The sequence below is a fragment of the Corythoichthys intestinalis genome, chromosome 19 (assembly GCF_030265065.1).
Source record: "Corythoichthys intestinalis isolate RoL2023-P3 chromosome 19, ASM3026506v1, whole genome shotgun sequence".
NCBI classification, from domain to species: domain Eukaryota; kingdom Metazoa; phylum Chordata; class Actinopteri; order Syngnathiformes; family Syngnathidae; genus Corythoichthys; species Corythoichthys intestinalis.
The window spans coordinates 5,236,224-5,250,651 of NC_080413.1; the positions used below are offsets into that span (position 1 = coordinate 5,236,224).

Consider the following 14,428-nt stretch of genomic DNA (forward strand, 5'->3'; position numbering starts at 1 on the left):
ATGATGGATGCAAGTCAGCACATGCATCTGCAGGTTCCATGAGAAAAACAAACCGGATTTAGCAAGGTTTATAGATATCTGAGCTATAGATATCTTACTAATATTCATTTTAACTTTTCTTTTTACAAATTTGAAAAAAAGGTTTCATTAGGACCTTATTTTTCAAATTTTGGGATTCTCTGTTAATTGCTTCTTATTGCTGGCATTAAAGGGTTAATTATGTATGTATGTACGCCCCCTTGCCCAAAATCCTCACCTCACGTAGTTCCAATCTCTGCGCCACAGCTTCCAGGCATTCCTGCCCCGTGCTCTCCACCGACAGCGTGCAATCGATCACGTTGTTGTCCAGCAAGCGAATGCGCGTCACAAAGTAGTTCTTGCTCAAGACGTTGTAGCGCCGCGTGCGCCGCAGCTTCAGGCGGAAGGGCATGGCAAGTTCAAAAGTGGCAATGAAAGATGGCGAGAGGGGGATAGAGAGAAAACGTCAGAGGGAGGGGGCAAGCTTAGGACGCGGCCCCCCTCGCTCTCGGCCGACGCCAGCCGCACCACCGCGTGGAGAGATGCTCCCTGGCCAGGTGTTGGCCCATTCCCGATGGGTGAGGACAGGTGCTAAAAACCAAAAACAAAAAGGGATCATCAACAGAATGAATGGACGTTCAGTCGCCCCTCCCTGTCTAAATGATTTGGGCGTCTTGCGCCGTCAATGACACTGAAAGATGAGCAGGAGCCATCCTCTCAGTTTAAATGAATTGGACTTCTATTGTTGTTAATGGCAGGCAATGGGTTAAACCGTTTCGTCAGTTTATGAGTTGCGCTAAAACCTTCCAGAAACAATTTTGCAAGTATTAACTCATTCGTAATAAAGTGAACATAAAATGACATTTTTAACTAATTGGTCGCTATTGAAGGTGGTAGACGTCCAATCCATTTGGACTGGGAGAACTGACAGTGAATCATTATGTTTGAGGTTTTCTTTAATTTAGTTTAGTTTAATTTAATTTAGTTTAGTTTTTTTTTTATTTAGGAAAAAAATATATGGGAAATATCGAGAAAAAAAGTAATATTTAACAATTAAACACAAATGAAAAAAAGTCAAGTAATATTTCTAAAACTGTTTTGGTATAAATTTGAAAAAAAAAAAAAAAATACTACCAAGTCAAAATAAACTACTGAAATTATCTCAAAAATCTGCATAAGATCATATAACTCGGATATCAATTGCTGTCTTCAACTTATTGGTTGCCATTGACGGCAATAGATGTCCAATCCATTTGGACTGAAAGACACGGCAGGGAATGATAACATTTCAGTTTGTCTTTTATTTGTATTCTTTTTGTATTTAAAAACTAATTTGAAAATTCACTGTTTTATGTAATACACATATTTCATAAATCCAATTATCAAAACTTGAAAAGTGATTTACATTGGTACCTCTACATACGAATTTAATGCGTTCCAGGACCTGGTTTGTAAGTCAAATTAGTCAGTATGTAGAGCGGGATTTTCCCATATAATACATTATAATTTGATTACCGTAATTTTCGGACTATAAGGCGCACCTGACTATAAGCCGCCACCCACCAAATTTGACACGAAAATTGCATTTGTTCACAGATAAGACGCAGTGGACTATAAGATGCAGCTATCCTCACAGTATTACGGGATATTTACACCAAAAGATATTAACCCATAACGCTTTATTTGATCGTGGCATCGTAAGACTGAACCATTATGAAACCTTGAAACAATTGGCTGCAAAGCTTCATTGTTTCAAGAAGTTTCATTTGGCCGTCAGCTTCCTTAGGGGAGACAGTCAACCTTTGCTGCCACATGCGGTCAACACTGTTGTCGTCCAACATGCCTCCTAACATGCATTGCTACAGATAAAAAAAAAAAAAACAATCAAAATTCATTTTCTGTGCTAATTATTTCTTCAGTTCCTGTTCCAGTTGTTTCATTCATTGCTAGTTTTGGTATTTAGCAACACTCTATTTGTCAGTGGCGCCATAAGACTGTCATAAGACCATCATAATTATGACATGATACTGCAATGAGCATTAATAAATGCTTATAACAGATGTCATTTTGTATCATCCGGAAAAATTATCTCACTTTGAATGGATGTAAAACATCCGTGCTGGACATAAATCGAGTTAATGACATAATTTGCCGAATGACCCCTAATGACATCTGTCGTATGCATTCATTAACGCCCATGACAGTGCCATGTCATAATTATGACGGTCTTGTGGCAGTGTTATGACGCCCCTGTCAAGTAAAGTGTTGCCTATTACCTCAAATAAATCAACAAATAAGCCGTACTGGATTATAAACAGCCAGATTTAAAATGAGGGGAAAAAGTAGCGATTTATAGTGCCAAAATTACAGTAATTTGTTCCAAACCTACGCCAAATCCTTAATACTTCATGTAAACAATTATACATAATAAAACAAATAATAAATAATAAACACAAATCGGAAATTTGTAATAATAATAATAACAAAGTTATATTTAACTATAAGTTATCAATATTATACTGTACTTTGTTTTCCCGTTTTTCTGTGAAAATTAGCATTTTTTTTACAACTGTTTTGACAAAAACAAATATTTGTTTATAATAATTAACAACTGAGATAATTCAGTTGAACAAATCTGAATATAATCTCATTACTCATAACACTAACTGCCATAATATCATATACTTTTTCCTCCCTGTTCTGTGAGAGTTTAATTGTTTGTCTGTTATTTGTTATTCTTTTGATTTTGATGACGAACTGGCTTCACTTTATGAGCATTTCTTGCATACTTACACTTTTGTCACTATGTATCATTTTGATGGTTTACGGTGATCCAAAAGTCACAAAAACATTCAAACATATGCACCGAACTCGTCCGTATAATCACTTCACTTTGAAAGGAAAAAAATGAAATTCAAATTAACAATGAAGTGCATGTAAGCAACAATCACTGACACCGTTTGATCTTACAGTTGAGGGGGGTAAAAGAGGTCAAGATGTGATGCTAACATTAAACGACTGAGCGCAAACATCCATCTCAACACGGCAGCTGGCCTAATGGAGCTTCTCAAGACTCATATCGGATTGTGTGGGAGGCCTTTCTTTCAACCCTAATTGCATCTTCGCCAGACATTGTCACGTACAGCGTAGTCGTGTGTAACAGCACACAGTCAGGCGCACATAAAGTCAATTATAACCACAAGAAGAAGAGCGTGAGCACGTAAACAACTGTTAGCTACATTAATGTCACACATATAAACACACATGGTGGTTTTCGGGTTTATATGTCTTAGGAGAAGACTTTGAAGACCCCAGTGGGTGGTAAACTTGACTTGACTTTAGTACAACCGTTTGTCCTTAGAAGTTGGTAGTTCAAATGGATTGGTCGTCTTTGGTGGGCGTCTTTAATACTTTGTGGGTATTATTAATATTTCGATAACTATCACAGCACAAATTATAACTCGCGATGTAAATCAATTGGTTTTATCAACTCTTTAAGCATCAAAGTCGCCAAATTGCGACAAGCAACATTGCTGGCTTTAAAAAACCAGAGCTGCAAATATGGTGCTCCATGAACTTACTAGAGGTTGACCGACATATCGGCGCCGATATATAGACTTTTTCCAACAGTAAAAAAAAAAAAAAAAAAAAAACGATAAAAAGGGATTTTGATCAGGCATCTGTACTGGCAACTGTGGCCACCGCTGACTGACGGTAGGACCCCGCAGCAATTTGAAGGCAGGCTCGTACAGGAAGCTACAGAGCTCCCCGGGTGCCAGAGTAGAAAAAAAAATCATAGCTAATCTATACGCAGAGTTTAGTAATCCGTGGGTACAGATTACTAAACTGTACCCACAGTTACTAATCTGTGGGTACAGTTTAGTAAACTGTACCCACAGTTTAGTAAACTGTACCCACAGATTTCTAATCTATACCCGCAGTTTAGCAATCTGTACCCACAGATTACTAATCTGTACCCACAGTTTAGCAATCTGTACCCACAGATTACTAAACTGTACCCACAGTTTAGCAATCTGTGGGTACAGTTTACTAATCTATGGGTACAGTTTAGTAATCTGTACCAACAGATTACTAATCTGTACCCACGGTTTAGTAATCTGTACCCACAGATTACTAATCTGTACCCAAAGTTTAGTAAATTGTACCCACAGTTTAGTAATATGTACCCACAGATTTCTAAATATGTACCCACAGATTACTAAACTGCACCCACAGTTTAGCAATCTGTGGGTACATTTTAGTAACCTGTACCCAAAATTTACTAATCTGTACCCACTAAATGCAAACACTTTCAAAACAAACCATTACAATGCCACTTTAACTAAACGAATACTGAATGAATGAATACTCGAGTTAACCGATTAATCGTTGCAGCACTAATGCGCATTATTCGAATGAAAGATTTTAGTAGCAATCTGTTGGTTTAATATATTTTTTAAACACCTTTCTAAAACGATGTATCAATTCTTGGTGGGAGCATATCGTTAATCTTTTGGACTATACCGCAAATTATCACCTTTTCGATATATTGTCACACCCCTACATACAGATGGGAAAAAAGTAGAAGAACGAGCATAACAAGAACGCTCCAGTGATCATACAGGTGAAGAAGAACAAATGGAGTGGATGTGTTGCTTCTTGTCCGGGAACTGGCAATGTGCTGATGACAGTCAGTTTGGACGCCGGCCCAAATTCCTCTCTCCTCCGACTCGGAAAAAACGGCACACCTGACCCCAAATGTGAAATACAAGTTCGAAGAAGGAGGATCAAGAAGAAGACATGCTTAATAACAATGTCCATGTTGCCAAAAGCTGCCTAGCATCACATTCCTTAGCCCTGAATCAGTGGGAGTACCGTAAAACTACTACAGTGTTTGTGATTTTTTTTTTTTTTTTTTTTTTGATTGGCAGAACTACAAAATCCAAACAAGGCATGGATAACACATCCAATAGCATAGCATACTTTCGCCGTGTAGCAAACAAACACGGAGGACATGCGCTAACAAGCGCTCACCGCAAAAAACACACGATTGCTAGCGAGGTTAGCCAAAAGACCAGACGGTCGTTTCACGCAGCGCCAAAGTTAGTAATCAGTGTCACGCCACAAAATTGCGGTAGGGTCAAGACAGACGGAAAGACAATAGGTTCGCTAGCCTTTTTTAAAATCGCCATCCGGTGTTTATTTAAAGGCGCGTTTGGTGAAAAATTGGCACGTTGTAATTTTGCGGAGTGGAGAGGAGTTGTTTTGATTTGATCTAGCGGGAAGTTTGGCTAAATTTAGAGGAAAACATTCCAGTCTTGTTGTGTGTTGTTGATTTTTTTTTTTTTTACATTCTTTAAACTCATTGGTTGCCATTGACAGCGATAGATGTTCGATTCATTTGAGCTGGGAGGTCTGACAGCGATTATGGGTTCATATTCATGATCATGTGAGCCCTTCCACACAAAGTAGTAATCTTAATTTCATTCAAATTCTTTAAAATATTTTTAATTTTAATAAACTCTCACCTCAGAAACTTTCACTTTGTTGTGTAATGTTAAATAGCATTCAAGCAAATGTGAATCTGCACCAAAAAAGACATTTCTCTGTTTATTATTCAGCATTTTTCAGCATTCTAAAACTTCGATATTTCTCTAACTCCTACAATCTAACTTTTTGGACATTTTTCATGAAAATAAATGTGATTATATTAATGACAAAATGTGCTAAATTGAATTAATACTTCCATATTTTGCATTTTCTTCAAACATTCCAGTTTTGAAATGTTAAATTTAAAAAATAAATCATTATTTCTCATTCTCATTAATCCAAATTTTGAATGCATGATGAAAAAAAAAAGATGAAATATAAATTTTGACCGATTCAAATGCTACTAATTCAAAACATTCAGCTGCTTCCATGAGCTAGTTTTCTGATTCACACATTTTTTTAATAATATTTATTTTACATATTCACATCCTTCTAGATGTATTTACTTATTGAAAATGATTACTCATTTCAGACATTTTTTTTTTATCAAATTTGTCCAAAACCGATTTTTCGAATTCCCTTGATGAAAGGAGACTGATTGTCTTTGTAATTACTCACTTTAATATATTTCTAAACTTCTACATTTGCTTTAGAAAACAATTATACCATTACAAAGCATTAGCTTTGGCTAACAATGCACATTTACAATTAAAAAATATTAAGCCCATAGTAAAATAATATTAACAATAATTAACATGATTTATATAAAGTAAACTAATCTAAAAAATAAATAGTTAAGACACTAATAAACGTCTGCTTTTGCGGGGGGAAAAAATGATACCGTGATAAAGCATTAGCTTTTGGCTAACAATGCACATTTACATTAAACAATGTTAAGCACATCATAAATTATTATTAAGAATAATTAACATGATTTAGATACACGTAATCTAAAAAAATAAACTGTGATTAGCTAAGACATTAATCAACTTTTGATTTTGCTTTACAAAAAATGACACCATTACAAAGCATTAGCTTTAGCTAAAAATGCACTTTTACATAACAAAATATTAAGCACATCATAAATTATTATTAAGAATAATTAACATGATTTAGATACACGTAATCTAAAAAAAATAAACTGTGATTAGCTAAGACATTAATAAACTTTTGGTTCTGCTTTAGAAAACAATGATACCATGACAAAGCATTCGCTTTTGGCTAACAATGCACATTTACAGCAAAAATATTAAGCCCAGTGTAATATAACAACAATTAACATGGTTTCTATACATCAAACTACTGTAAAAAAATAAACGGTAATTAGTTAAGATGTTAATAAAGTTCCCCTTTTGCTTTAAAAAACAATGATACCGTTACAAAGCACTAGCTTTTAGCTAACAATGCACATTTACATTAAACAATGTTAAGCACATCATAAATTATTATTAAGAATAATTAACATGATTTAGATACACGTAATCTAAAAAAATAAACTGTGATTAGCTAAGACATTAATCAACTTTTGATTTTGCTTTACAAAAAATGACACCATTACAAAGCATTAGCTTTAGCTAAAAATGCACTTTTACATAACAAAATATTAAGCACATCATAAATTATTATTAAGAATAATTAACATGATTTAGATACACGTAATCTAAAAAAATAAACTGTGATTAGCTAAGACATTAATAAACTTTTGGTTCTGCTTTAGAAAACAATGATACCATGACAAAGCATTCGCTTTTGGCTAACAATGCACATTTACAGCAAAAATATTAAGCCCAGTGTAATATAACAACAATTAACATGGTTTCTATACATCAAACTACTGTAAAAAAATAAACGGTAATTAGTTAAGATGTTAATAAAGTTCCCCTTTTGCTTTAAAAAACAATGATACCGTTACAAAGCACTAGCTTTTAGCTAACAATGCACATTTACATTAAACAATGTTAAGCACATCATAAATTATTATTAAGAATAATTAACATGATTTAGATACACGTAATCTAAAAAAATAAACTGTGATTAGCTAAGACATTAATCAACTTTTGATTTTGCTTTACAAAAAATGACACCATTACAAAGCATTAGCTTTAGCTAAAAATGCACTTTTACATAACAAAATATTAAGCACATCATAAATTATTATTAAGAATAATTAACATGATTTAGATACACGTAATCTAAAAAAAATAAACTGTGATTAGCTAAGACATTAATAAACTTTTGGTTCTGCTTTAGAAAACAATGATACCATGACAAAGCATTCGCTTTTGGCTAACAATGCACATTTACAGCAAAAATATTAAGCCCAGTGTAATATAACAACAATTAACATGGTTTCTATACATCAAACTACTGTAAAAAAATAAACGGTAATTAGTTAAGATGTTAATAAAGTTCCCCTTTTGCTTTAAAAAACAATGATACCGTTACAAAGCATTAGCCTTTGACTAACAATGCACATTTACAGCAAAAATGTTAAGCCCTTAGTGATATAACAATGAACATGATTAATATGCAATTAAAATCATCCAAAAAATAAACTTTAATTAGTTAAGACTTAAAAAATCTTTTGGTTTTGCTTTAGAAAACAATGATACCGTAACAAAGCATGAGCTTTTGGCTAACAATGCACATTTACAGCAAAACTATTAAGCCCAGTGTAATATGACAATAATTAACATGATTTTCATACAAAAAAAACCGACACTAAAAAAGAAACGGTAATTAGTTAAGATGTTAGTAAATTTCTGCTTTTTCTTCAAAAAACAATGATACCGTTACAAAGCACTAGCTTTTAGCTAACAATGCACATTTACAGCAAAAATATTAAGCCCAGAGTAATATAACAATTAACATGATTTATATTCAAGTAAACTAATCTAAAAAATAAAGTAAATGAACTAATTACCTTTGTAATTAATCACTTTAAGATATTTTTAAACTTCTGCTTTTGGTTTAGGAAACAATGACACCATTATAAAGCATTAGCTTTTGGCTAAAAATGCACATTTAACAGCAAAAAATATGAGTAATATAACAACAATTAAGATGATTTATATACTGGTAAAATAATCCCATAAATAAACTGTAATTAGTCAATAATAATAACAATAATTTGTGGCAGCCTAAGTGTAAGCAGCTGCCAAAAAGCTACACAAATGAGCCTAAAAACAATGTTTACACAGGTTCGGCCCTGCCCTTTCTGTGTTGTAATGTTTCGCCACCATTCGATCGTCATTCAGACAGCAGCCAAGAATGAATCGGACCAAAACATGACAATACACGAGCGGAATATTGCTTTGCTTGGTCAATAATGGCAATTATTAGCAAAAGTATGCGTACGTAGACATGTTTGCACTTGGGCGAGTCGCTTTGGGCCCATTCACGTGAGCACAAAAGGCGGCGACGGCAACAAAAGAGCACTTTGTCGCCCACCGCTGAGACGTTAGTTGAGGACACAAGTGTAGCATGTGTAACTCAATCAATCTGATCTGTGTTACTCGTCTGGGGGCGCAAATTCCAAGCGTTCACACACACACACACACACACACACACCCCTGTCCTTCTGTTACACATGAGCGCTGTAGCACAACAAATGGGTTAAGTGCTTTGCCGCCTGACTCTTGGCTGATGTTTATGCTAGTGTTGAAAAATGTAGTGGTGGATAATTAACTCGCTCTAATCATTTTGACGCATTGGCTGCCACTGACGGCGCTGGACGTCCAATTCATTTCAATGAAATGGACATCTGATCTAGCGCCGTCAATGGCAGTGATATGTGAGCATTCAATGTTAGCGCTTGAAATTCAAATGAATAGGGATCTTATTAGGGCTGCAGCTATCGATTATTTTAGTAGTCGTTTCATTGATGAACGAGTTAGTTCAAAGAATCGAGTAACCAGAGTAAGGAACATAAAAAATTAAAATATCCGAGCTGAGCCTCAAACGGTATAAAAAAATAAATGAGGATGTAAGAACAACAAAAGAAAAATTGGATAACTTACATAGCAAAAGTCAGCTAGCTTAAATGCTATAATAAAATGCTCACTTTTTTTAAATGCTCTGAACGAATGGTTCAAATACATTTTCCCTCAAAAAACGGCTAAATGTACCTTTAAACTAAATTATGAATGCATTTAACCATTCGCTAAAACAAAAACTTAACTTATGTTGGTCTTAACAGGGAGCAGCTGGATTCAGCCATGTGTAATGAGTTATGTCATATTCACTGTTGCCACTAGAGGGCAGTGTATCCACTAGAGCAGGGCGGTAAACCGAAAATTTGCCGTTACCGAAATTCTTCACGATGACCGATGTAATTTTGACCATGTCGGTAAATTCGGTAATTTAATAAAAGAAGAAAATATAGTCTTTTCATCCCGCTTTGACTCTGTGTTGTTCGGCTATGTTCATTCCCCTTTAAGAAAGCAGACAGTGTGCTTACGTTTGGAGTCACATGGTTTTCAGGAAGCCAATCAAACAGAAGCCCGGTAGGCTAACGCTAGCAGCTAACGCTAGCGGCTAACGCTACAAGTAAACGGGATGAAGTCGGGCTTAAGTTAGCTTCGCCAAACTTTCACCCGACATTAAGTAAACTCTTGACGGGTTCCAGATAGGGATGGAAAAACCGAGGCTTTCTGAAACAATGAACCACTTTTAAGACAATTGCCCTAAATTGAATCACTGTTTGACACACTGTAAGAGCCCCATCTACTGGATAAACAGTGCACGTTTCTTTTTAAAAGTAAAGTTGACAAATTGCCTCAGCATTACATATCTTCAATAGAATTAAGTGGATGTCGTCTATTTCAACCAGGAGATCGCGTCGTCATTAAGTGTGATTTACACAATTAAAGTTGACCTCTTTAAGCCTGTGTCATTGCTTTTGTCTGTGAAGATGTGTTCAAAGCAGTATTTGTAATACACGACAGTGCTAGTCTTGTAAGTGGCTCGTCCTAGATGACGGGGAGTAACTATGTATTGTTTATTTTTTGTAAAAATAACAGTACAGTAAGCACAGTGCTTGGGAACAGGAATATTATTTATTGCATACTGTAAGGATTTCCAAAATCATAAGATGTAAATAATTGAGCTGAATAAAAGAAAGGAAAGGTTTGTGAAACATTTTATTTTTTAATTAAGTATAATTTCTGGGGGGCGGGTGGATGTGTCGTATTTGTATCTATTCTAAATATCTAAACGTATGCCACTATCTAGTGTATAACAATGCGGAATGAATTTAATGAAATTCAAGTGATGATATTTTTCAAGTCATACAAGCTGTTATAAATGTTCACACAAGAATTCTTATTGTTTACAAGATTTTTTTTAATACTTAATGTTTAGACTGCATGTGCAATTGTTAAATTGAAAGCTGGTAAATAAATTTAACGAGAAACTGTTAATTTGTATTCCATGCATTGATTCAAATTTTCAAATTATATAACAGTTTGCTTGGGCGAATTTATCGTCATTTATCGTTATCGAGGTAAATCTGCTCAATTTATCGTGATACATACTTAAGGCCATATCGCCCAGCCCTAGTATCCACCCAAATGAACAAAACTGAATGCAAACACTTTCAAAACAAATCATTACAACGCCACTAATACTCAAAGCAGCAAAATTTCATTCGAATCTTTTATCTAATCGAATTACTCAAATTTATCGATTAGTCGTTGCAGGACTAGATATTATTAATCATTCATTTTAATTGCCAATATTTCTTATTATTTGTTTGTTTCTTGGTGTTATAATTACATTACTCGTTGACTGCTATTTATTCATTTTAAAAATATGTCAATAATGGTATATCTTATGTGTAATAAGGTGTTTAGATCGGGGGATGTCATCCATTTGAATTGTAAATACTTATATTTCAAGATTTGTATTGCTCATTTACTTTTATTTATTGGTAATATACTGATATGACAGTATTATTTTAATGTAGAGGTGCAACAATTAATCGACTAATCTACAACTAATCAATTAGCAAATTAATCGCCAACTATTTTGAAAACTAATTAATCTTTTAGGACCTTCTTCACCTTAAACTTGCCAAAATTCTTGAAATTATAACAAACAGATATATATGTAACTTCTCAATTGTAAATATGATCAGATTGCTTCATTATATTTTTGTTAATTTACATCTGTAGCGCTGCAATGCATGCTAGGAGGCATGTTGGACAATAAGTGTTGACAGCAGGGGGCAGGAGAGGTTGACTGTCTCCCTCAAGTGAGCAATGATGGTCAAATGAAGCTTTTTGAAGCAATAAAACTTTACAACCAATTGGTTCAAAGCTTCACGGCGGTTCATTTGGTCTTTTGACAGTCTTTTGATGCCGGTGCGAAATAAATGGTAAATGGTGTTATACTTGTATAGCGCTTTTCCACCTTTCAACCGCTTAATATCTTTTGGTGTAAATATCCCATAATACAGTGAGAACAGCTGCGGCTAATAGTCCATTGTGGCTTATCTATGAACAAATGCCGTTTTTGTGTCAAATTTGGTGGGTGGCGGCTTATAGTCAGGTGCGAAAATGACGGTTACGTAAGGCTGTGTGCGCGCATGCCAGTGATTAGTGCAAGAGAGAGAGAGAGAGTTCACTGCTACGCTTAGGTTGGGTTGCTGTATCAATAATATTAGGAAATGTTGAGAGTTAGGCTGTCTTGAATTCTTTATGATGAGACGTTACTACTTATCACGGAGGGCTAAGCTAGTTAGCGATGATGCTAATCAGTGTCCCAAGAGTCCGTTTGTATTGTTTTGGAGAAGCATATTAGCGCGTGAATTATTGATCAATAGCAAAGTTGATAGTAAATTTCTTCTTATAAAGAAACCACACATATAAACCCATTCATATAACAGATTAGTCTCAATTCAAACTCCCATTAAAACTGTAAATTGTCATACAACAGTGTGCGTTAAAATTGGAGTTTGTCTTCATTGTTACTTACAACATGCCTCAAGTTAAACTGTGAAGGTCACTGAAAAAGTGACATTTATCCGATTAATCGTTTAATTGGCTGAGAACTCGATTATAAAAATAATCGCTAGTTGCAGCCCTATTTTAATGTCGTATTTTGTATCATAATTTCTCTCATTTTTGTATTTTCTTTTTCTTTTGTATCTAATTGTGTTATTTTTCTATGTCGTAGATATATTCTATTATTTTATTATTTATTAATCATGTTACATTGAAATTTTTCATCTTTTTTCTGTTATTGCAGTATTAATAAATGCCAATTTGTCTGAAAAATTGTTCTATTTTTTTTTATACAATCTACATTGGCTCTCCCTAAAAAGTGCAAGAGTCACTAATGTTTTGACCCCCGCCACTCCTACTTGACACTTTTCACATAATATAAATCAAAAATATAATTTAATAAGAGCAATTTACCATGAATTTTCTCACTATAATCTTAATTCAAAATTTTCACACTATCTTTCCTGTGCAATCGCAAACCAGCAAAAAGCTACAATTTACACCAAACACGGCTAGCTAGCTAAGTTGAGTACACGCTCATTTGTCAAGGCCTACATCGCTCACTTGATCAGCCTATAAAGCTGTATACACTCAAAAACACATATTGTAGAATGTTACAAATGCCTCCTATGTCTTTGTTATTGTGTTTAACTCATTAGCTAGCATTAATAAGAGAGTCAAATGATCTCTAACAACCTTCCAAGTTAAAATGGATTGGACGTCTAGCGCCGTCAATGCTAGCTAAAGGGTTAATAACACTAACCTGCAAAAAAAAAAACTAAAAAAACCTACTAGAATAGACAAAGCGAAGCTAACGGTGGGAAACAAAGGAGGCACTCCATCCCTTATCATGTTATTCCACATGCTGAGGAGAAGAACGGAAAGGAGGGAAACATCAACAGCGAGGAACACCATCACGCCACCGCGTCTCTTCATCACGCCAAAGCCACCGCGCTGTTCACTTTTTCCATGACATTCCCACCAACCCCAAACTGCCCCCCCCCCCGCCACCGCCTGGGAACCACATCACACTCGCGAGCAAAATGGGATGTTTCAACACAGGCGCCTGCTTTGCGTTAAGACGTTGCTTCTGTTTACATCCGCTCGGCTGCTCATCACGTCGATTGGGGAGCAGAAAGCGGCTTTTTCCATTTCAGAGCACGTTGACTGAATTTTGAAGACGCATAGAACACACTTAATCTACTGAATGAAAGTACAGACTCTTCTTTCACCAGGAATAAGATTTTTTTTATACATCATTTTCCATTTTGTAGTAATCAACAGTAAAACATAGGTCAGATTTACAAAATGACGCCATTTTGTCCAAAAAACCTAAGAATGGAGGTCATCTAAAATTGTTTTGAAAAATTGAAGCGAAAACGAACAGCCTCTTAATTGAAAAACGTAATTGAGAATCATACCCGTTAAAAACGGTGAAATAGTTCATTGGAAAAAAACAACTGACCGATCCTTGAATCCATTAGCAAAGTAATCGTTAGCCACAACACTTTTCGGTAAGCTTCTGCCGTGTTGTGCCTAAAAATGGACTCTGGCTAGCAAATATTCTAGCGATTAGTCACTGATTGAGAGATTGGTCATCATCCTCACATTCTATTATGACCTTAGCGGACTAGCGTCGAGGCAACCAACCTTTTAAGGTCGACCGATAAATCAGCCAGCTGATATATCGGGCCGATATATGGACTTCTGTCATCGGCCGATATATAGCCATTACAAAGCAATAGGATAACTGTTTTGGGTGATTATAGTTCTTATAAAGGTCAACCCATATATTTGCTGGCTGATATATCGGGCCGATATGTGGATTTTTTTTTCAAGATCAGCCGATATTGGACAATATATAACCGATATAATAGCATAAATATTATGCTGACTGTTTGGGTGACGATCATTCT

At 35.1% G+C, this 14,428-nt stretch overlaps 1 protein-coding gene across 2 annotated transcripts in view; it reads right to left on the bottom strand.

Annotated features, from left to right (window-relative positions):
• Positions 1-14,428, bottom strand: part of LOC130908014 (tyrosine-protein phosphatase non-receptor type 14-like) — a 123,050-nt gene that overhangs the window by 58,995 nt on the left and 49,627 nt on the right. For both annotated transcript variants that reach the window (XM_057823602.1, XM_057823601.1), the window contains exon 2: positions 257-609. In XM_057823602.1, coding sequence (XP_057679585.1) covers positions 257-430 — 174 coding nt within the window. In that variant the 5' untranslated portion in view covers positions 431-609. The remainder of the gene's footprint in view (positions 1-256; positions 610-14,428) is intronic.